This window comes from Meles meles, chromosome 1, assembly GCF_922984935.1.
Source record: "Meles meles chromosome 1, mMelMel3.1 paternal haplotype, whole genome shotgun sequence".
Lineage (NCBI taxonomy): Eukaryota > Metazoa > Chordata > Mammalia > Carnivora > Mustelidae > Meles > Meles meles.
In genome coordinates this window covers 207,619,100-207,644,082 of record NC_060066.1, presented here as the reverse complement: position 1 = coordinate 207,644,082, position 24,983 = coordinate 207,619,100, and the positions used below count along the sequence as shown (strand labels likewise).

General features: G+C 43.8%; 2 protein-coding genes across 3 annotated transcripts in view; one reads left to right on the top strand and one right to left on the bottom strand.

The window, feature by feature from the left end:
• Positions 1–13,098: 13,098 nt before the first annotated feature.
• LOC123927767 (basic proline-rich protein-like) lies at positions 13,099–16,197 on the bottom strand. Its single transcript, XM_045982647.1, has 2 exons — positions 16,132–16,197; positions 13,099–14,013 (listed from the first exon to the last, which is right to left on the bottom strand). The coding sequence occupies exons 1-2, from the start codon at positions 16,195–16,197 to the stop codon at positions 13,099–13,101; spliced, it is 981 nt and encodes a 326-aa protein (XP_045838603.1).
• The window catches only part of PRDM2 (PR/SET domain 2), a 163,909-nt gene continuing 152,311 nt past the window's right edge, over positions 13,386–24,983 (top strand). The window contains exon 1 of one of the 2 annotated variants that reach the window (XM_045999689.1): positions 13,386–13,443. The gene's annotated coding sequence lies outside the window, so the exon portion shown is untranslated. The remainder of the gene's footprint in view (positions 13,444–24,983) is intronic. The other variant, XM_045999671.1, reaches the window with a different exon arrangement.

Genomic DNA, 24,983 nt, shown 5'->3' with positions numbered 1-24,983 from the left:
TGTCAAGGCTGACAGCCACTTCATTATTGCCTTCCTGAAGGTCATCAGGGTCTGGAGAAGCAGGCACCAAGGGCCAGAAAAGCTTACTCCACACCCTTTCAGTTCAAGGTTATGGAACCAAACTTCTACATATGACTGAGTTATGGTTAATCAGAACCTTAAGTATTTACGGGAAAACAGGACAAAAAATTGTCACTGCAAACATTTACACCCCAACTCACTTCATAGATCAGACTCAATGAAGTAAGTGACTTGCCCAAACAAATAACTAATTCATTAATTATTCATTCCGCAAGCTGCATCTATGGTGGGCAAGGCGTTGTGAAAGGTGTGATCACAGAAATAAATAGCCTTGGACCCTGTCCTCAATTAATCCCAGTCTAGTGGGAGAGGTAAGATGTGGGTACAAATAATGAGAACTCTAAGGCAGAAAGTTCAAAATGCAGTAAAACAGGCTAATAAGCTCTAGGAAGGATATGGAACTCTGGGAGTATAAGAAGAGGAGGAAATTCTTCCCACCGCAGGATGAGGAATGGCAAGGGAGGGGCTCCCTTGACAAGGGGGCAGATGAGCAGTGGATGTGAATGACCACTGGGACAAGTGGATAAGGGACTTCTTGGGGAAAGCAGAAGTTAGGGGAAAGCCAGTCTGCCAGGGTAAGGGTGAGACGCAGGGAATAAAGGTAGACGAAGCTGAAAGGTAAGTTAATGGGGTGGACTCCAAGGCCTTGACTTTGTTGCAGAATTGATGGTGCTTGGTCAGCAGACTATCGATCCCAATCCCGGGAAGGCCGGGTCACGCTCTGTCTTGCTCACACTCAACCTCCCAAAGCTTGCCTGGTGCTCCATACATCTGTGCCGAGGGACTGGGCAGATCCAGACTAACCGAACCTCCCTTGACTCCAACTCAGCTTAGTGATCCAGACAGCCATATTGTCACAGTTTGGGATCAATGAATCTGAACAGGAACGAGGAAGGGAAAACCAGTAAAGAACGCAAAGCGAAAGGAAGGATACGAGGGTAACGTACAGCAGGTTCTGTTCCTACAGAACTCTCAAGGGAAAGGGGTTGTTTAAGGGAGAAAATCATTTTTACGCTTGATGTCATATTTGTATCTTCTTTAAAGATTTTACTTTTAGGTCATCTCTACACCCAACGTGGGGCTCGAACTCACAACTCCGAGATCAAGAGTCGCACGCTCCACCAAGTGAGCCAGCCAGGACCCCGAAGTTATATTTGTATTCTTATTTTTTGCTTTCAGATTTAATCTCATATGATATTTTTCCCAGTATGTGCTGTGTGTGTGTGTGTGTGTGTGTGTGTTTACGTGTGTATGTTGGAACAAAAACGTTCCTCTAGGAATTTGGAGGTGCTTTAGTAGAAATACGTTTCTTTCTATTGGTTGATAACGTTCTTTAAAGATGTTTATATTAAAACTAAATGCTATATGTTATAAAGCAGTACCGAAGCAGTGACAGAAGTTCTCAGACTCGCGTCAGGACTTGCCCAAATGCCACACATTAATCTACAGCTAAAGACGCGGAAATATAAAAGTTCTATAAACACGATTGAGCTTGTCTTTTCTTTGCCTTAGTACATCTTTTTTCCTTTCCATAAGATTAGTCTTCACTCAGAAGTTCACACGCACAGAAAAAGTGCAACCAAATGCAGAACACTCAGCAGCATTTAGTGCTACCCTTTAAGGAGAATTATTCTACATTTGTGAAAATCCAAATTTACCCAAAGGCACGGCCTCTTAAACAGAAGTCGCTGACAGGGGCGCCTGGGTGGCTCAGTGGGTTAAGCCGCTGCCTTCAGCCAGGTCATGATCTCAGGGTCCTGGGATCGAGTCCCGCATCGGGCTCTCTGCTCAGCGGGGAGCCTGCTTCCCTCTCTCTCTCTGCCTGCCTCTCTGTCTACTTGTGATCTCTCTCTGTCAAATAAATAAATAAAATCTTTAAAAAAAAAAAAAGAAGTCGCTGACAGAAAAAAAGAATTCTATCTGAATGGTCCATCTAAATCAGATGACTATAAAATACTTAGGTACCAATGCCATAATGCCATTAAAGTTTTATGACGATCAGATTCTTTTTTATAATATTACTCTGTCTTTGTGACGGTTAATTGTATGTATCAACTTGGATGAGATTCTTTTGGACGAGAGTAACTTTTAAACTGGTAAACTTTGGGTAAAGCAGACTATCTTCCATAAGGGAGGGTCTTATGGAATGGGTGGGTCTAAGAATGGGTGGGCCTCGTCTAACCAGTTGATGGCCTGAATAGAAAAAGACTGGTCTCCACAAAGAAGAAGAAATTCCTCTGCAGACTGCTGTCAGATTTCACCTGGATCATAGGTTTTTCTGGATTTCTTGTCTATTGGCTCACACTGTAGGGAGATATATATCTATGAATATGTGTGTGGGTGTGTGTGTGTGTGTATTTACATATTTGTTTATTTATATCAGGTGTAGGAGATGCTCTATGTTTCAACCATAAAGATGTTGTTGAGGTATTTGCACAGAAACTGCTGTTATACTCACCTCTTTTTTCCTTCCACTTTGTTTTCTTTATCCATTTTTAACTGTATGCATAAGTATCACCCACCTGTATTATTTTGAAAAGTGAGGTGGAATAGAAATAAATAAATGAATACATTAATGGCATTCCTTTTATATATTTTTCTCAGAAATCAGAGCAGGAAAGAATTCAGTGAACCCAGAAAAGATTAAAACACCATTACAATATTTACTAATCCTATACATACCATTCTGATAATTCTGTTTTTAGAATAAAAACTACCTTTAAAATAGACATTGCAGACTTAGAGAACATTATTTTTCTAGCTATTTCCAGGTCAATTCCTATTCTATTATTCAGACATCTTCCACCTCCGGGGAAGAATTTGTAACCATTTCTTTTTTTTTTTTTTTAAGATTTTAAAATTTATTTGACACAGAGAGAGAGACAGTGAGAGAGGAAATACAAACAGGGGGAGTGGGAGAGGGAGAAGCAGGCTTCCCACTGAGCAAGGAGCCCAACTGGGGGCTGGATTCCAGGACTCTGGGATCATGACCTGAGCCGAAGGCAGACACTTAATGACTGAGCCACCCCGGCAGCCCAAGGTCATATAGCTTCTTAAAAAAAAAAAAAAATGCTTAACCACAAATTCTTAAAAACAAAGACAGAATACTAAAATAACTTCAGAGGCTAAAACAAATATTTTTGAAAGGAACCTAGGAGTCAAGTTTACATGTACGACCCATGTATTACCTTGCGTAACGATTACGTTATTCCCTGCTAAAACACTTGTTTGCTCACTGCAACTATTGTCATAATCTTCCATCACACTCAGCTATAAAAAGTGGCTGAGGTTTGTGGTTTGTTACGCCACCTGGTTAAGTAAGAAACAACTCATAGGAATGTCTTTTGCTAATTTCAATCCTATCAGAAGAGAAAGTTTGAAAAACATTGCCTGGGGCATGCCGTGCCCTCACACTTGGTTCTGTCTCTCTCCTGATTGGCATAAAAGGATATTAATGGGGGCGCCTGGATGGCTCAGTGGGTTAAAGCCTCTGCCTTCGGCTCAGGTCATGATCTCAGGGTCCTGGAATGGAGCCCCACATCCGGCTCTCTGCTCAGCAGGGAGCCTGCTTCCTCCTCTCTCTGCCTGCCTCTCTGCCTACTTGTGATCTCTGTCTGTCAAATAAATAAATAAATAATCTTTGAAAAAGAAAAGGATATTAATGAAGCATCAGTCTTGCTAGTAAACTTTTTTGGACATTTGCACTCAGAGTAGAATACACAAAAAGAGTATGATTAATATGAAGCTTTCCATATTGCTATCTTTATGCTTTCCATCAGGAGATACATCTAGAAAGAGGGAAGGTGCCTCTCTGGTCCAAATGCAGCCTGAGTTTGTTGATATGTTTAGATTAGGTAATCAAAGTATGAGGAAGTGGAGATTTGGTTTTCTCCTTTTGGGGGCTTTATTTATTATTTTTTTAAATTTAATTTATTTATTTGACAGAGAGACACAGTGAGAGAGGGAACACAAGCAGGGGAAGTGGGAGAGGTAGAATCAGGCGTCCCACGGATCAGGGAGCCCGATGGCGGGCTTGATCCCAGGTATTAAAGGCAAATGCCTAACAACAGAGCCACTCAGGTGCCCCTCCTTTTTGGGGGTTTTAGTTCATTTTTGGGCATGCTGTCTCTTTGGATCTAATAAAAATCCTGATCTTATAATGAAAAGCAATTTGGCATGAACAACATTAATTAATAAAACTAATTGGGGAAATGATATCTTATGGATACAACAGCCCTATTTTAATCAATGTATTCAGCCTTTCTACTAGTGAATTTTTTTTCTCATAATCAGGATATTATTAGTTTGAGTTATGCATTCTTGATAGGGGGAAAATTGGTTCTGGTGGGATACAGAATCTTAACTATAAAACATTTTAAAATTCTTGGCCATAAATTCTTTTTTTTTAAGAGTTTATTTATTTATTTGACAGACAGAGATCACAAGTAGGCAGAGAGGCAGGCAGAGAGAGAGGGGGAAGCAGGCTCCCTGCTGAGCAGAGAGCCCGATGCAGGGCTCAATCCCAGGACCCTGGGATCATGACCTGAGCCGAAGGCAGAGGCTTAACCCACTGAGCCACCCAGGTGCCCCTTGACCGTAAATTCTTAACAACAAAACAGAACACCCCAAAATTTCCAAGGCTGAAACAGATACGTGAGAGCTGAGTTGATATTTAAAAGCTATTTATATGCCCAGAAATAAACCCTCACATATATGACCAAGGGATTTTCAACAAGGGTGTCAACACCATTCAATAGGGAAAAGACAGTCTTTTCAACAAATGGTGCTGGAAAAACTGGTTATCCACAGCAAAAGAAGAAGGAGGAGGAGGAGGAGGAGAAGGAGAAGAAGAAGCTGTTGAATCTTTTCCTTATACCATATACAAAAATTAAGTCAAGAAGGCTCAGAGCTCTAAACATAAGAGCTGAAACCACAAAACTCTTAGAAGAAAACATAGAGAGCACCGGGGTGGCTCAGTCCGTTGTGTCTGCCTTTGGCTCAGGTCATGATCCCATGGTCCTGGGATTGAGTTCTGCATCAGGCTCCCTGCTCTGCAGGGGGCCTGCTTCTCCCTCTGCCTCTGCCTCTCTCTCTCTGTCTCTCATGAATGAATTAATAAACAAATAAATAAATCTTTTTAAAAGAAGAAGAAAACTCCATGATACTGGATTTGGCAGTGATTTCTTGGCTATAACACCTAAAGCACAGGCAAAAATAAAAAAAAGATAAAAATAGACAAATTGGACTACATCAAAATTAGAAACTTCTATGCATTAAAAGATACAGATGTACAGAGTCAAAGGAACCCAAGAATGGGAAAAAACATCTGCAAATCATGTATCTGACAAGAAGTTAATGTTCATAATATACAAACAATTCTTACGACTCAATAGCCAAGAACAATTAAAAATTGAGCAATGAAGCAAAGAGGGAGAAAAGAGAAAGAGAAAGCGAGACAAATAAAAAACCAGACACTTAATTATGGAGAATAAACGGATGGTTATCAGAGGAGAGCAGGTGGGGGGATGGGAGAACTAGGGGGTGGGGATTAAGGGGGGCGCTTGTTGTGATGAGCTCTGGGTGATGTACAGAAGTGTTGAGTCTCTCTATTGTACACATGAAACTAACATGACACTGTATGTTAACTGTACTGGAATTTAAATTAAAATTTTCAAAAAATGAGCAACAAACTTGAACAGACATCTCTTCAAAGAAGATATATAAACACCCAGTAGACACATGAAAAGATGGTCAATATCCCTAATCACTGGGGAAATGCAAATCAAAACCACATTGCGATACCACTCATGCCCATTATGATGGCTACTATCCAAGAAACAGAAAATAATAAGTTTTGGCAAGGGTGAGGAGAAATTGGAACTCTTGTGCACTTGGAAGGAATGTAAAATGGTGTAGCTACTATTTAAAGTTGGGGGGCTCAGTCGGTTAAGCAGCCAACTCTTGAGCCTGCTTAAGAGTCTCTCTCTCTCTCCCCCTCTGCCCTTCTACTCCCTCACTCTCTCAAATTCTCTTTGTCTTTAGAAAGAAAAGAAAACAAACAAACAAAAAACCAGGATGGCAGTTCCTCGAGAACTTAAAAATGAAACATCCAGGATCACTCCGCTGGATGTCTATCCCCAAAAGAATTGAAAGCAGGATCTTGAACAGGTGTTTATACACCTGTGTTTGGAGCAGCATTACTCCCAATAGCCAAAAAGGGAAAGCAACCCAAGTGTCTTCTGACAGATGAACAAAATGTGGTCCATACACACAATGAGCTATTACTCAGCCTTAAAAAGGAAAGGAATTCTGACACCTGCTATGACTCGGGTGAACCCTGAGGCCATGACGCCCAGGGGCATAAGCCAGGCACAGAAAGACAAATGCTGTCTGATTCTTCCAATTACATGAGGGGCATAGAGCTGTCAAATTAACAAAGACAGAGAATAGAATGGAGGTTTCCAGGGGACCAGGGGAGAGGCAGAAGAGGGAGTGATATTTTCAAGGATGCAGAGTTCTGCTTTGAGACCGAGAGAAGAGTTCTGGAGGTGGATGGATGGTGGAGATGCCTGCGCACCGGCGTGAATATTCTTACTATCACGGAGCCAAACACTTAAAAATGGTTAAAATGGTGAATTTTATACAATGGGTGTTTTACTATAATTTTTTAAAAAGCTGTTTATAGGGGCACCTGGGTGGCTCAGTGGGTTAAAGCCTCTGCCTTCGGCTCAGGTCATGATCCCAGGGTCCTGGGATTGAGCCCCGCATCAGGGCTGTCTACTCAGCAGGGAGCCTGCTTCCCCTGCCCCCTTCTCTGCCTGCCTCTCTGCCTACTTGTGATCTGTCTGTCAAATAAATAAATAAATAAATAAAATCTTGTTAAAAAAAAAAAGCTGTTTATAATCTTCTCTAAAAGATGAGTTTACTCTCGGCTAAAACACGTGTTTGCTCTTCCGTGACCATGGCTGTAGTACCTCAGCAGAGTACAAAGCACAGATATACACGCAGAACAAAAACAGACAGACAGGGTATCTGGGATATTAACACTTCATGGTGAAGGGGGCAATTTGAAAGAAATGTTTAAAGAGGCTTTTGGGATAGGGGATGTAGCAACAACAAGAAGAGTTGAGATGGGGCGCCTGGGTGGCTCAGTCAGTTAAGGGTCTGCCTTTGGCTCAGGTCATGATCCTGGGGGCCTGGGATTGAGCCCTGAGTCCCGCTCCCTGCTCGGTGGGGAGACTGCTTCTCCCTCTGCCTCTGTCCCACCCCACTGCTTCTGCTCTTTCTTTCACTCTATCTCAAATACGTAAATAAAATCTTAAAAAAAAAAAAGGAGTTGGACTAAAAATCACTAACACATGATCCCTAAAAAAGAAAAAGAAAAAGAAAAGAAAGAAAAAGAAAAAGACGGCCACAGGAGCATGGAGGCAGATTGGAGGGATGTGTCTACAAGCCAAGGAACACTAAGACAATCAGCAGACTCTAGGAGAGAGGCGTGGGGGAGACTGTCCCTCAGAGCCCCTGGCAGGAACCAACTTTCTCTGCTAGCACTTTGATTTCAGAGATCCGGCCTCGGGAGCTGTGAATTACATGTCTGTTGCTTGGAGGAATCGTGTCTGCGGTACTGTGTTAAGGCAGCCCTGGGAATCTGCTAGGATTCCTAATGGAAAATTTCATCACAACACCAGCTTCTGAGAAGACCCAAAATTCAGATGGAGGAGACGAGGGGTGATGGGTAAATTCCAGAGAAAGAGCAAGCTGAGGAAAAACAGAGAGCAAGGCATTTCCAGAACAGGGGTGGGGGCGGAGAGAAGCATGGCGCCTGGTTCAGGAGGCAGATGAAGGAGTGCGGTCCGCGCAGGGAGGATGGGCCAACCTGTCCATAGACACCCCTGTGAAGGGACACACAGGAGCTTCAATCTGGGGAAACAAAGGCAGGCTTGGGGCTTCGCCACCTCCATGCTTTCTGCCTATTTCTGTCCCCGATTTATCTTCTATTCCTTCGTGTGCTGCTTGCTATTTCCATCTGAAAAATATTTTCCCTCTGTGTTTTTGCTGCCAACCTAGATGTTTTATTCATGGTCTCATGGTGGTGTATTAGTGAATTAATTCTGCCTTCAAGGAAAATGAAGACTGTAATAAACCTCCCTTTGTAATCTCTAGGACAAAACGGCATCAGCCTTTGAGCTTGTTATACAGGGGCTTGGGAAGGGGAGCGGACGCTGCCACTTGGGGACCTCTGCACGGCACATTCTGAACTTTTTAACTGATTTATTAGTATGTTTGGGTCTAAACGTGTGGTGTAAGAAGTGCAATGGAAAAATCTATAAAGAGCACTCTGAATTTTCTTATAGGATAGAATACACGTATTTGGAGGGGGTCACGAATTTGAATTGCTTAGAAATGTTAGTATCTTGGCATTGGGTTTTTTTCTTCTTTTCTTTGCACACGATTCTTTGTTGTTTCATTCTTGGACAGGTTACTAGACAAACCACAACTGTTTAAAATCTCAATTCATTTACTTTTGTCCGCCCCCTCCCCAACACGCCACCTTTTTAAAAATAATGATTTGGTCTTTTAAAAAAAGATTTTATTTATTTACTTGAGGCAGAGAGAGAGCGCGAGCGAGCAGGGGAAGGGCAGAGGCAGAGAGACAAGCCAACTTTCTGTTGAGTGGGGAACCTGACATGGGGCTTAATCCCAGGACTCTGAGATCATGACCTGAGCCGAAGGCAGATGCTTACCCCACTGGGCCACCCAGACTCCCCTGAACTGATATTTGTATACATTGTGAAATGATCACCACAATGTCTGATTGACCTCCATCAACCATACATAGTTACAGAACTTTTTTCTTGTGATGAGAACCTTTAAGATATATCTACCTACCTACCTATGTCTATCTCTGTCTACATATTATGTCATATAACATATTGTTATATATAATATCTAACGTTGTATATAACACATACTATGTTACATATACTATATAATAGAGATACAGAAAGGATGTGGTATATGTACCATACACTAATGAAATAGGTAGATATCCGTATGTATCCACTCATCCATTCGTGGACCCTTTGGTTGCTTCCATGTCTTGGCTATTGTAAATAATGCTACAATAAATATGGGAGGGCATCTATTTTTTCAAGTTAGTGTTTTCATGTTCTTTGAATAAATACCCAGAAGTAGAATTGCAACATCATACAGTAGTTCTAATTTTAGTTTTTTGAGGAACCTCCACAATGTTTTCTATAGGGGCTAAGGCGATTTACCTTCCCACCAACAGTGCACAAGGGTTCCCTTTCCTTCATATCCTCACCAACACTTGTTATTTCTTGTCTTTCTGATAATAGCCATTCTCAGTGATTTTCTTTGCATTTGCCTGATGACCAGGGATGCTGAGCATCTTTTCATGCACCTGTTGGCTGTTTTATATGTTTTCTTTGGGAAGATGTCTATTTGGATCCTCTGCCCATTGTTTTTAATTTTCTTTTCTCTTCAGTTGTATGAGTTCTTTATATATTTTGCATCCTCATCCCTTATCAGATGTATGATTTGCAGATATTTTCTCACACTCAGTAGGTTGCCTTAAAGTAATATCGATAAAAGAGGAATGGGACGCAAGCCCAGACGGAGCACGCAGGGAGCGTAACGATGTTGTTCCGCTCTCACACTGTGCTCTGCGGTGCTTTTGTAAGCAGGCTCAGACTGGTCCACTAGACCCAAGTTCTTGGAGGGCAGGGATGGTGGCTCTGTCCCTTTGTGTTCTCCCCAGTGCCCAGACACCATAGTGCTAAGGGCTCCTCGGTGACTGGGAAGCAGTGGCCAGTAGACAGATCACGGACTTTGACATGGGATAGTTCTTGAGTCTTGCTTCTGGAAGTCGCCTGCTGTACCCCTCTACAATCTGTGCTTTTGGTTCTTAGTCTGCAAAATGGCTGCTGTTGTTTGTCTCATTGGAAACCATTCGCACCAAGAAAGGAGACGCAGGTGTGGGGGGTGTGTGTGTTTTGTTTGTTTGTTTGTTCTAAGTAAATGATGTGTTTCTTGGACAAAATGTGAGTTCATCTGAAGCTGTTGCCCTGGACACCCAGTTCTCTTTCCCCCGATCATGAGATGCTCTTGCCCGACAGTCCAGGGGGACGACTTAGAATGGTCTCCTTACGCTGATACTGAAAAGATACATCCCAATTCCTACTGCAAGTATCTGGGTTCAGGAATGACTAGTTGAAACCATCTAGAGGGAGAGTGACCCAAACCAGCTCTCGGGCTTTCCAGTGTGTGCAGGCGTGTGTAGGGAGTAGAATTTATTTTGGTAAGTCTGCAGCTTAAGAGGCGGCTAAACTGTCTAGATTGAAAACCTGGCTCTGTGACTCACTGGGCAGATTCATGAACTTTTGCTGGCCTCGGTGTCCTCAGTTGTAAAATGAGGATAATTCTCACCCTACAGGGTTGCTTGGAGGCTGAATAAGACAGTCTGTGCAAAATACCTCAAGTAGAAGCCAGTGGAGAATCACTACTGTTATCATTCAAGGAATTTTGAGCCCACTGACATTCTCATAGGTGATGTGTTGTAAACTCTTTAATCTTGGTTGTAAAATCTTTCATCTTTTTAGGAGCACTGCTGTAGGTCTTCTGGCTGCTCTGCTGAGTAGAAGTTCTGTGGTTCCTATTATAACCATATGCTGTCTTTTTAATGCACCATCTCTTTGGTCCACACATACTTGCTATAACCCAGCCAATTCAGAAGAGCCAGAGAGAAGACTTTTTCCCTGTTAAAAACGTCTATCTAGTGTTTACCATGTGCCAGACAGTTCTGCATCCTGGGATGTTGTGGTGAATGATGATATGTCCCCTGGAAGGGGACCGCACCCCCAAATACAAAACGGGCCAGAACCTACACTAGATGTACCTGCCGAGAGTGGAGCTTCATTCATGTTATTGATTTAGACAAAGAGTGCATTTTATACTTCCATCCCAATATAGAAATTTTCTGTGAGACATGATGAAAATGTCTGAATTTCCTTCCCTCATCTTTTAGCAATATATTTTATGTTTTCAACAAGGCAAAGAGTAATATTTAGCACATCAGACAGATAATAAACACTCATGAAACTACATTGTGTTCTCGACAGCATCTTTTTTCAGTTAAGTTGGTAAAATAAACGTAGTACTTATCCTGAGAAGTGGCACAGTTTGAAAAATATTAACACGCTCAAGAAAAATACAGAGGGAAAATACGCAGTGGTTGATTAGGGGGTAATTTAGGAGATTGGAGGATATACCCAGTGTGGCGGGCTAAATAATGCCGCCAACGGTTTGCTCACATCCTAATTCCCATGTGGAAAGAAGTCTTTGCAGAGGTGATTATGCGAAGGATTTTGAGATGAAGAGATTATCCTGGATTATCTGGGTGGATCCGAAATGCAATCACATATATCCTCATAGGAGGGACACAGATGGAAACTGGAGCACACGTGAGAAATGAGAATGTGATGTGGAGCTGGAGCAGAGAGATGCTGGCCTCAAAGACTGGAGGGATGTGGCCATAAGCCTATAAATGCTGGCAGCCACCAGAAGCTGGAAGAGGCAAGGAACGATTCTCCCTTAGAGCCTCCAGCAGGAATGTGGCGCCACCGACACCTTGACTTTGGTCCTGTGATACTGATGTTGGACTTCTGGCCTCTAGAACTGTGAGAGAATCCATTTCTGGTGTTTAGAGCTACACAGCTTATGGTAACTTGTTACAAGAGCCACAGGAAACGAATACACCCAGTCATTTCAGATTAACGACGGAAGGAGCCCACTGACTACTCTGTCAACCATGTCTTAGCATGATGTTATCTAATATATGTCTACTATATGTCACCGTGTCCCTTCTAACCTGATGTTCCTTTATTTTTCTTTGCATTCTGTGGAATGCCAGATGGCATAGAGTTTTTTGTTTTGTGTGTGTGTGTGTGTGTCAGCGTTTTAATTGTGGATGGAACGGGGACATCTCTCATCTCTCTCTTTTTTTTTTTTGCAGATACTCCAGGTAGTTTAAATGCATGGATCCTGTTGCAGGGCATTGATTTACGTTAAGAGATAGAAAGTCTGATGTCTGCTTTAGTAACACGCGTATCTCCCAGATTAGGGTCTCTTTCTGTCTAACCATAGCAGAAAAAAGCAAATGCCTGAGGTTTGATTTTTCTTTTTTTTTTTTCCTTAGGCTCTGTGCTGACCCTGTCACTTTTTAAGGCCTTGATGAAATTTACTCTGATGAAGTTATCTTGATTTTTTTAACTATACGGACTGGGTCATTGGCTACATGAACCCTTTGCTATATTAACATGGTATATGTTAGATACATCATGTTTTCTTGAGATTAAACCCCAGTTACCTACATGGATTTGCACGCCTGCCTCTCATTTACTGTCTCTTCTTTAGGATGGGTCCTTACCACGGAAGCCTAAGGTCACCCATTACATTTTCCGTCTTCCCGATTTCATTCTCAGGCACAAGTTTGTTTTAAAGCGCTCATGGCTTTCAATACCACCCATTCGTGAGAACCCCCAACTCTCCCTCGCCCGGGCTCCAGACTCCTTTCCAACCGCCTGCCAGGCATCTCCCCATTCAACGCTGTCCTCCTCCGCGACAGCGTTTATTCCGAGCCACCCAAGCCATCGATTTGCTCCCTCGTTTGTTCACAGTAAGTCCCACCAGGACAAGGACAAGGTCACGTTCTGGGTCTGACGTGGCTGGGGCACCCGGAACAGGGCAAGGCACAGGGTGGGCGGGCAGTAAATACCCGTGCGCCCTCAAGAAGCGAATAAAACCAGGTGCATCTGCCCTCTCGGCGCTTGAGCTTTTTTGGGTGACGCTAGACCGGTCCTTCGGAGATGAGCCCAGAAGGGGACGTATGTTTATCTGACAGGAACTCGGAGATGAGCCCCTTTCTCGTCTTCCTCCGAAGGCCGCGGATTCCCGTGGTAACTTGGAACCGCGCAGAATTCCCACCCCTTGGTGCGGTCAGACTGGTCGCCGCGAGCCGCGGGCGCCTGCCGCCGGGGTCCGCGGTGTCCCCGCCAGCGCAGCCGGGCCAGCGCGAGTCTGAGGGGCGGCGGCGCGGCCCGGGGTCTTCCGGGCGTGTGCGGCCCGGAGGTGGGGGCCCGCGCGCCCCGGGGTCGCGGCCCTCGGCGACGGTGCGGGCGGTGCGGGGTCCCGGGGCCGCGGCCGGCGCCGCCCGACGTCACTTCCGACCGGAGCCAAGATGGCGTCGGCGCGGCCGCGGACGCCGGGGCGGGCGGAGCGGCGGCAGCGGCGGCGCGGGCGGCGGCTCTCGGCGCTCTGAGGCGCGGGGCGCGGCGGGCGCAGGTAAGGGGCGGCCGGGACGGGCGGCTTCCGGGACGGCGGCAGGCTCGGCGCCGGGACGCCCGTCGCTGCCCGCGAAAAGAGAGGAGGCGGCGGCGGCGGCGGCGGCGGCGGCGGGGGCGACCCGTGGGGACCGGGCGCGCAGGGCCGGGCGGGCGGGCTGGTGGGCGGGCGGACGCGCCCCCTCCGAGGACCCGGCTTCCCGGGCGGGCGGGACTCCCGGAGCCGGGCGCGGGCCGCCGGGGCTCCCCGCTCCTCCCTCCCGCGCCCAAGCCCCCGGGCCGACCTTGGGGCCCGCCGCGGCGAAGTTGTGCGGTTCGCTTTGTGGCCGTTGGATCGCCGCGCGCCCCCCCAGGGGGACGCGTGTGCGCGGCGAGGCCGGGCGGCGGCTGCCTGTCCGTCCACCCGGTCCCCGTGTCCCCGGACGGCGAGGGCGCACGCGGGGTCCCAGGGCCGCGCCAGTTTCCAGTCGTCGATGCTCTTCTCTTTTGTGTTCCGCCCGAGTGTGTCTCTCTCACACTCGCATTCTTCATTTGTTTTGTGTCTTGCGTCTTTGTGTTTCCCAAATAGTTTCTGTGCGGTTCCGACCTGGAAATCGTCTCCTTTAGTGTTTGCATCGCAGATCCACTGGGGTTTTTGTTTTTAGCAGACGTTGCACTTCTGTATTAATTTCGCTCCTAAAGACACCTACGGACCTGTTTTTGACGGTGGCAAGGGAGACGCGAAGTATCCCTAAGAGGTCAAGGGTATGCCCAGACCTCGGTGCTTCTTTCCGACCCACGCGTGAACCGCGGAGCCACGACTGGGCCCCTTCTGTCCGCCTGTGAGCTTCGGGAACAATCCCGCGATTTAACCGGGAAGCCCAAATTCCTTGAACTACGCAGCTGTAATTTCCCCCAAGAAAGGGGATTCGTGCTGGCCCCTCATTTTCCATTCAGTGTTGTATTGGGGTTTTGGTTTTATTTCACAAGTGGAACGCCTTTTGGGTGAATTCCAGTCGGTGTTTGGGCCCCGTTAATCAGACCTTTGAAATGGTCGCCCCCAGAACACGACTAAAATATTTCATAAAGTTTTTGTTCATTACAGGTTTATTGTTAAAAGCAACGATAGCTGAGCCAGAAGCGCAACCTTTCCGTGAAATCTTTTACCTCCCCTACGAGACTTCCTATCCCATCGATCAGTTAAGGCCAAGGATTGGGAAAATGCGGGCCTCCAACATTTTTTTTTTAACATGTCATGAAATTTGTTGTACAAATATTGAGGAGGAACCGAGACATGTAATTATGTTCTTTTATAGAGGGTTTTGTGTTTGAGATGGCTTGCAGCTGCCCCATCATTCTCTAGAAGCTTCCTTACAAACACAAAAAGTCAACCATATTCATCATTTGTAGACTCTCATTGTAGCCTGGAGAGGACCTTTAAAGATCATCGTATTAAACCCCCTCATTTCAGTCTGTAGAAACCGAGATTGCAATTCACAGTGAGACGGGGATGGTTCACAGCTTCCCTTTTTCCGTGTCCCTTTTGGTTTGATTTAAATAAGTTAATACGTTGTAGTGTTTAGGAAAATACCAGACGCAGAATAATAACACTCAGTGAAAGTTCGCTTTTCTTGATTCCGAAGGTGGTTTCCTTAATTGAAAAGTTGGCACATTCAGACGTGTTTTTTCTAATTTCGTGGACAGTTCCTGAAACAGTACAGTTTAAATTTAATAATCTGTTCGTTTTGTGAGTGCAGAACATAACGTGATTCTCACTGTAGGACAATGTGAACATGGAGAAAAGCACAGAGAAGAGGAAAAATCAGCCCTGATCTTCCGAGTCCTCAGATAACCACTGCTAACATTTTGGCATACCTCCTTCACCCGCCTGTCTCTCTTGTTGTGCGTGTGTGTATTTCTTATATAAATTTACTCACTTCTGTGTGTTTATATTTTATACAGGATTGATATCATTGTGTGTGTTATCCATACCTATCTTCGTACTATATTAGGGGTATATACTCATGCTCTTAAGTGTCGGTCAATATGATTTTTAGTGGCTGTGTAACACATATGGGTGGGCCATTATTTACCAATTCCCTGTTGATCAGTAAGGTTTCTGTAGCCTGAAATTCTCTTTTCATTAAGATCTGTTTAGGTTTTCCTGTTGTGTATTTTAAAGTTTTGTAATTTAAAAAAAATACGTGGACATGTAAATTCTGTCTCTTAGCGTTTAAATATGTATTTTTTCTGTCAGTGCAGTTATAAGAAGCCACAGTCAATTTCAGCTCCTTTTATTCTCTTCTCCCTGAGCCGCATCTGTGCAGTTCCATATACATTTATATCTATTTGCACACATACCCTTTTGATGGTTATTTTACGTTAGATGTTTATTTATGCACGGGACTGTTTCTTTAAGCTGCCGATATCTTTTCAAGTTCCAGATCTGATTTACAAACCTTTTAAGTCCTGTTAAATCATAGACTTTCCGGGATGGAAAGCACCTCAGGTTATTTACTATTTTCACATCTTCCAACTTGCTTTTCCGTGCTATTTTTAATACTGAGGCAGAGGGAAAAAAAGCCTGTGGGCTGCACGAGAGAACTCCATAGTGGGACTGAAAAGGGAGTAGGTGGACAGTGGGGGAAGATAATCAGACTTGTGTGACGATGTATAGATACGGGGAGTTTCCAGATGCTGGGGACATTACCTGACAGTCATTATTACTGATACTGCTGATGTGTGGCCAGCAATCTGTGGTTTGCGTGGTGCCCATAGGTTGCGTTGTCACTCCTAGCATTTGGTTAGAGGTCTGGCTCTCTCCTTTTGAAGTTAGAAGTTTATAATTAGAGCCGCTAAAATCATCTTCCTAGAGCAACTGAAGGCTATGGACCCCATTACTGAAAGCATTATTTAGGTTCTATTAAAGTAGATTTCTTAGCCTTGGCACGATGAGCATTTGGGGCTGCATAATTCTTTGTTTGGGGGGCTGTCCTGTACACTGTAGCATATTTGGCAGCGTCCCTTATCTCTACCTGTGAGATCCCCTACAGTCTGCACAACTGAGAAAGTCTGCAGACATTGCCAGATGTCCCCTGGTGGGGACCCAGTTCTCAACCACTGCATTAAAGGAAGGCCCATCTGACCGGATGGTGGACTCGGTGAAGCAGTCTGCGGACTCTCTTTAGTCAAAGAACTGTAAGACCAGACTCTATGCTTTACATGAAGTCCACCTTGAAGGGGGAGAATGGACTTAACTGGCCTGTAGGGGTCCCTTCCTTTGTGTGTCTTTTTTTTTTTTAAGATTTTATTTATTTATTTGACATAGAGATGGAGAGCACAAGTAGGCAGAGTGGCAGGCAGAGGGAGGGGAAGAGGCAGACTCCTGCCTGAGCAAGGGAGCCCACATGGGGCTTGATCCCAGGACCCTGGGATCATGACCTGAGCCAAAGGCAGCTGCTTAACCGGCTGAGCTCCCCGACGCCCCACGGTGTGTGTCTTTATGATCTTTTTGAGTCGTCTACTTGCAGCACTTCTGTGGCAAGAGATAAAGCAAGTTGAGATAACCTGGAGACTATGAAGGAGTTTACATGGCATAGGATCAACATTGCCTGTATTTGGTTAAATTATTACGGATTTAAATAAATTTGTATAGAGTTGATGCATGGTGACTCATGAAAGCTTGTGGCCTATTATACTTGAATAGTGCAGAAACAACTGTCTTCTGCAAAATGATACTCCTTGAAGCAACCTGTTGAAGATTGGTGGTAGAGGCCAGACTAGTTTTTCTAAGATCTTTTCTTTTTTTTTCCCTCTTCTTTTTTTCTTTCTTTCTGTCTCTCTCCCTCCCTTCCTTCCTTTCTTTCTCCCTTTATTTCCCTCTCGTTCTCTCTCGATCTCTTCCTCCCTCCCCTCCCTCCCTTTTTCACTTCCTTCTTTTCTTCCTTTTTTCCTTCCTTTTCTTCCTACCAATTCACTGAAAGTGATGAATTTGTCCCGAGGAAATAGTATACTTTTGAAGGCTTGTCTAACTTTAACTTTATGATAAGTTTATAACTGAAAGACCACTATTGATCTTCGTGGCCCACATGCATCATTAACACAACTTCCTGTGGGCAAAGGAAATGTAGGCTGTCAGATCTTTCTTTGTAGTCTTTAGAAGTATAGATAGTGTGGATTGAATTTTTATTGTGGATTAAGTGATCTTTAGTTAGAAGTTAGTAGATAAGTAGAACATAAGAAAAGAGATGTGCTCTTGGACCACATTTGGTAATGGGGTGGCTTTCTCAGTTACGGAATACCTACATAATTTCACTGGAATGAATGTATGTGTCATTTAAATATTCTTTGGTAAAGGGAACGCCTTTCATTCCCCACCCCCACTTCCCCGGAGCATGAATGAGTTATTGTATGTAGTAAATCTCGTTCATTTGGAGTGAAATACGCTTATGATATTTTTCTCAGTACTGTATAGTATTTATTCTTGGAGTCTTGGTTCAAGTCATACCTATGCTGTGTTTCATTTATTAGTCTTTTGGAACATGCAGTAAAGGAGGTGTCACTGAATTGCTTATATGTTTGCCAGCCATTTTGGTGAAAAGAATATTTTGTAGCTCTTGCAATAAATCATCAGATAGGCTTTGCTTTGAAAGAGCTAAATTACTTCTTGGCACAGCTTGCCTGAAATATGTAAAGCTAAGTGCAACTGTTAGTTTGATTACTGTGGGCAGCGTTTCTGGGAATTGGTAAAACCTACAGCTTTTCCATGTGCATATAAGTAGTTCCACGAAGACTACATGAAACTCTGGTGGGAAAACTCTATGGCATTTTCAAGTAATTTAAATGATGCTGTTAAAACTGAAAAGAAATCGGAGATTCACCAAACCCTTACGTACTTCAGTACGAATCCTGCGCATTACCCAAGGGGTTATTAAGACAGTATAAATTAAGCATAATTTGGAGTAACAATGTAAGTATGACATTCTAAGCATTTCTCACTCCGTGAGGCTTATTTTAGGGACTTCATCACTGTAATTCCCAAAGACCTTAGTCTTAAAGTACATCCGAAAATGGGAGTTTTAAGAAGGGGGTCCCTGGGATAAATTCAGATTTTTAATCGTGAAGCTCTGTTAGTCTTTGTTAGAGGACGTTGAGCAAGTCAGTTTACCCGTTTTGGGAGGTAAGTGTTGTGTCGGTGCAATCCCCTAGTCATTTCACTGAGCCCTGCCTCAGCGTATGGAATAATGCACATCACAGATCCCTACAGGGGCTGAATTATTTCTGGCAGTGGTGAGGGGCCGCTCAGTTATCCTTTCCTCTTCCTGTTTGTAAAGTGGGGACAATGATTACTTCTTTCTTTCACCAGGATGTTTCGTGATGGATCGATGAAGAATATGAAAGCAATTGATACTTGTAGGTATCTTCAAAAATATTAATAGCCTTTTTCTTAGCTACTTCTCCTAATACAACAAGTCCCGAGGGATAGCGTGGCAAAATTATTGCTGAGAGAAAGCCTTCCAAATCACCTGTGAGTCCTTAGGCTTTTTGGTCCCCCTGCCTCCCCAAGGTGGTGGAGGGGGCATGCTTTTTTCTAGTCCCTTCCATGCCTGTCACAAAGCCAAATCCTTAGTCTTCTCGCTGGGTATTTTTGCCTTGGCAGTTTCCCTAGGCACCCCCTTGCGGCTGCAGACTTCTAAATCTCCGTCCCCAGCTTTGAAGGCAGTCTGTGCTAGGACTGTTTTTTTCCATTTGATGGATGCGGCTTTCCGTGTGGATGTCTGTTCTCCCCAAAGTCTAAAATGGAGCTCACCACCGTCCACTTAAATACCATCCCTGCTCCTGGCTGCTCTGTCTTGAAAATACACTCATTCTTCCAGTCACATTCCCTGTTATTGGACTCCTCTTCACCATCTCTTTTTACTGCCTGCTCAGTTGGAACACATTCTCACCATTCTTCCCTTGTGTAGTGTCGATCATTTTGTTTTGTTTTGTTTTGTTTTTTGTTTCTTTTCAGCTGTTACCTGTGGTTCACACCCTTATGCCCCTATCACTTATCATCTCAAATTCTTTTTTTTTTTTTTTTAGGAAACAAAAGAAAACAACAGTATTTATTTATTTATTTATTTTTTATTTTTTTTTTTTTTTCAGCGTAACAGTATTCATTCTTTTTGCACAACACCCAGTGCTCCATGCAAAACGTGCCCTCCCCATCACCCACCACCTGTTCCCCCAACCTCCCACCCCTGACCCTTCAAAACCCTCAGGTTGTTTTTCAGAGTCCATAGTCTCTTATGGTTCGCCTCCCCTCCCCAATGTCCATAGCCCGCTCCCCCTCTCCCAATCCCACCTCCCCCCAGCAACCCCCAGTTTGTTTTGTGAGATTAAGAGTCATTTATGGTTTGTCTCCCTCCCAATCCCATCTTGTTTCATTTATTCTTCTCCTATCCCCCTACCCCCCCATGTTGCTTCTCCATGTCCTCATATCAGGGAGATCAAAATCTTGCCATTTGCGACGACGTGGATGGAACTAGAGCGTATCATGCTTAGTGAAATAAGTCAATCGGAGAAAGACAATCATCTCAAATTCTTAAGGGACTTGCCTGGCCTCTCTGGTGTCTCTGGCTTCCCTTTTCACACCTCACTCTTTCCTGTCAATTTCATCTTTTTAAATTGTTAGACATTGTTCATTTGTGGCATTCCTCAGTCAGAAACTCCTTGTGGCTGTGTGTTGCTCATCCCAGGTGGCCAAAGCTGCTTTCCTAACGGGCAGTCGGGCAATCCGGCTCCCGCCCTGGTCTCCCAGTTGCGTGTGTTCATGGGCTCTGCCTTTAAGTAAGTCCTCTTGCCTCTTTCCTAAAGACCTTTGGGGCTTTTGTGGTGCGATGGGTGGGATAATGACTGCTCCTACGACATCTGGGGAGAGCTCAGCCGGCAAGTTTGCGATTAACCTGGGACTCAGACTCCTCTAGAACTGACCTGTTTAACCTCCTGCTGCTCTGCACGGACCCTCACTTGAGTCGCGCTCTCTGGTTTACCACCGCTGATGGTACCAAGAGACAGGAGACAGCTTTTCAACCTTTTCCTGTAAGTGGGGAGGCATGTATCTTTACCTGGAAACAAGAACTGCAAATTCTTTATTTGGAATCCTGCTTTCCTTTAAAAAATAAAAACTTACATAGGTTCTAGAGCTACTGAAACTGCAGAGCAACACGTGGACAGTGCCTCCAAGCAGTGGGTGTTGCTGTTGCAGTAAAATGCTCTTGAGGCCAGAAGGACTTGCATATTTAGACGGCGGACCCTACACCTCAGACTTTAGTTAGAGTGAGTCACTCCCTACCAAGATAATAAATACCTTAATAAACTCTTGGGAGAAGACCTTGAATCTTGTAGCGACAGAAGTGTGCCTGGGATCTTAGCAAAATATAGTTGAAGTTGTCAGTCTGTCTGGGATAACTTCCAGTTTTGCTTTAGGTTCTTCACTTGTGAATTCAGGAAGCCTTGTCATTTATGTATAGTTTGTGGAGGTTGAATTTTCTTACGTATTTTATCCTGTAGGCAAGAATCAAAAAAAGCTCTGAGCAGCCAGCCACGGGTAAGGTGACTCTGTGGACGCGTGGAGAATCTTTGTCCGAGAAAATGAATACTTGAGTGCCCAGCGCTAGGCGCCATGTGGCAGAAGTTTTCTTCCTTTTTTTTTTTTTTTTTAAGGAAATTCAGAATTTCAGATTTTCAGGAATTTTTTTTCAGATTTTCAGAATCTCAGGAAATTTCTGAATTTCAGAAATTCAGAATTGTAGGCTTCCTGAAAATCTCTCAGTTTTAAATGTTTAATTGCAAAGGTGGCGTCTGTATTGGCAACGCCAGCGGAGAGACGTTAACTCAAAGGGGTCAACTGAGAATTCATTTTACTTTGGCGGATTGTGAAATGAATGACCATGTGGCATCTTGCTTTAGAAATTTTGTGTTTGAGTTGGAAGCTTGACATTTGAGTGTTAGGAAAGACCTGACTTAATTTTCCTTTAAAAACAGTTTGAAGTTTTTGCATGTCTAACATGGGAAAATATCAGGAAAGTATCATTTTATCATTTTATAGGAAGTTCTTTGATTTGAATGCCCTTTGGCAGAATGTATAGTCAGCGGTTGGTTGAGCTGAATTTGGAGGGAGGGGAGCTGAGCTGTACCACAGCTCTTGAGTGGGACACCGTTTGCTTCATGGAGCTGGGACTGGCCGGAGAGCATTCGTTTTCCTGCCCACCCAGCTTTTCATGTGGATTTTTACATCTCTACTTTTTGCCAACTCGTCTTGAAAATAAAGAAAGGAAATTAACTTCTTAATTGAAGGGTATTTTGATTGGATGGAGTTACTTCAAGAAAATTGACAGTGGTTCTTTTTTTTTTTTTTTAAAGATTTTATTTATTTGAGACAGGCAGGGAGCGCATGCGCATGGGGGGCAGTGAGCAGAAGAAAAGGGACAAGCAGATTCCCCGCTGAGCAGGAAGTGCCACTTGGGGCTCGATCCCAGAACCCTGGGATCATGACCTGAACCAAGGCAGACCCTTAACAGACTGAGCCCTCCCTGGCGCCCCGACAGTGATACTTTTGTTTTTAGTGCCATGCGGAAGAGTATCAGAGTAACGTGTTAACATGAGAGTAGTATGTTTTAATTTCTTTAGAGAAACTGAGTATTTTTAATTGTGGGGTTAATTGAGGGGAATTTTTATAGGAACCCTAAACAAAACCTGAAATTTATGATGTAATAAGTTCTGTGTTCAGTGCAATATAATGACATAGATGTGTAAATTTAATCAGAAGAAAGGAGAGCATTTTTTAAAAAGATGTCCATAACGAACCACGTAAATGGTAAATAATCAGCATTTGCTATACATTGATTGCTAAGCCAGTTCTTTGTTAATGGCTGCTTAAAGCAGTATTGTGTGAAAAAGTTTTCTTGAATCTTTTTTTTTTTTCTGTAGAGATATTCTAAGGGAGGGAAAAAACCCCTAGAATGCCAGAGTCTGACTTTGGGTTTATAGTGCTTTCCTAGTCTGCAGATCTCTTATTTAACATTCTCTTTTGATGTAAACTTACATATGTATTTTCTTCAAGATTTATGTATTCGTTTGGGGAGGGGATGGGTAGAGGGAGAGGGGGAGTCCTGATGCAGACTCCGTGCTGAGCGCAGTGCCCACCCCAGGCCCCATCCCAGGAGTCCCCGAGATCCTGACCTGAGCTTAATTGACTGAATCACCCACCCACGCACCCCAACTTGCGTATTTTAAACAGAAGTTCTAACCAACCTCATTTTCTCATTGGATTTCTGTACCTCGGAAGCCATTCAGAACAATCTACTTTCTGGTTTTTTGCCTCCATTGTGTGGAAACTGTTGTCAGGATCAGATTCTCCCACCTGGAGTAAATTTGCTGGACTCTGCTTCCTTATTCAGGTTTGTGTCAGGACACCCTGTTCAAGAATTTGGAGAACCGGGCCCTGGGATATTTGTCCGTGGTGTTCTGGGCTGCTGGGGGGGCGGGGGGCTGCTTTATTGAAATGGGAGAAATGACAGGTTTATGTGTGAGCTTTCTATTCTTCGGATCCCCTCACTTACTTTGCAGATAGGGAAATTCTTCTGTGTGATATATTCTGCTGTACGGTCGCCTTTTTGCCTTGGGTGGAAATCATTCTAGAGCAGGAGAGACGTGAGCGTCGGGTTTTGAGAAGCGAGAGTTCACACCCTCGGAATCTTTGCCGTATTCTCAGTCTCTTTCTCTTTATACACACACACACACACACACACACACACACACGCACACACACGCAAGCACACGATCTTTATTCTTAAAATGATAAACATAACAGGTTTGATTTTGCTCTTCCGCTTATTTGGTTTGGTAATATAGTCTGCCTTTTTTTTTTATTAATTTATTTGACAGACAGAGATCACAAGTAGGCAGAGAGGCAGGCAGAGAGAGAGAGAGAGAGGAGGAAGCAGGCTCCCCGCTGAGCAGAGAGCCCAATGTGGGGCTCCATCCCAGGACCCTGGAATCATGACCTGAGCCGAAGGCAGAGACTTTAACCCACTGAGCCACCCAGGCGCCCCTATAGTCTGCCTTTTATAAGGGGAGTTGGGGTATATTTTTTAGTGTGAAACTAGATGTTCTAGATTATTTTTGTGAAGTTGTATTTGTTATTTTAGGAAAGGAAAATGAATGACTTTGCATTTAGCAAATTCCTGGGTAGATTCCGTATTCATGAATTACGTGTTTTCGTTTAATCTGAGTAAGTGCTAAGTGTTTTCATTATTCATCTCTAGAGTTTATAGATTGTAATTTGGTGATTCCATTCTTGTGGTAGGAGTTATGAGTGGTAGTTTTTAATCACAAATAATGCTAGCTGTGTTTGTAAGTTAATAAAAACTGCTTTTGAGAAGTTGGCGTAGTTCAGATATTTTTACTATTTTTCTAGAGGTTTCTGGATTGCAAGATTCTTTTGGTCAGAGTAAGTTACCATCAGTGTTAAACACTGTACAGCTGCTCCACTAAAAGCTTAATCATCTCTGTGATTGCTGTAAAGATGCTTCTTTACCATGAAAGATCTGCTCTATGCTGTGATTCGTTTCAGAATATTTTTCTTTTTTTATGTAGGCTATAAACTTTATAAGATTGGTGTTTTTAAAACTTCTTTGCATCTAGTCCATTTTTTTTAAGGTTTTATTTATTTATTTGACAGAGATCACAAGTAGGGATAGAGGCAGGCCGAGAGAGGGGGAAGCAGGCTCCCCACTGAGCAGAGAGCCTGATGCAGGGCTCGATCCCAGGACCCCGAGACCATGACCCTAGCCGAAGGCAGAGGCTTTAACCCACTGAGCCACCCAGGTGCCCCACATCTAGTCCATGTTTTTAGTGCATTTATGATCTGTTACATTTTGATTTACCATACCAGTTCTCTTATTTCCAGTGACTCTGAATGTTGCAAATTTCAGTATTTTCCAAAAAGCTCCAAAAGAGCTAAACTGACTGAGAAGAATAATTGGAAAATAATATCAGTGACTTATAAGTGAATATATAAATCAGATCAAATACTTATCTTCCCAATTCTCTCCCTTCCGTCTAGATTTAAACTAATCTTAAAGAATCTGCCGTTGCTTTTTGCCCGTCATACGGTTTTGTAGATGTTACAGGTCTGCAAAGGGCAGATGTGACAGTTGAACCTGTTACGTGTATTGCATTCATGTTGCCTTGTGTCTGTCTTTAGTTTAATCTGCCTTATCTCAGAGGACGAGTGATAAGAGAGATGCGGGGGGGCTCCTGGATGGTTCTGACCCAGGGGCTGGGGTATCCTGTGTATCTCTCCATTCTCTGGTCTCTGGAGCTCCATGTCAGGAGACAGCAGCCTCGCAGTTGTTGAGGTTGTCTTGACACGTTAAGAAACCAGTATTGGAATGAAGACCCTAATTATTGTTGCTGTATCGATACTGGTCATGTATAATCAAATCATTTTTATGATATTATTAACTTAAATATTTGTAAGGATGATTTGTCCTAGAATTTGGAAGTAATCTTGAA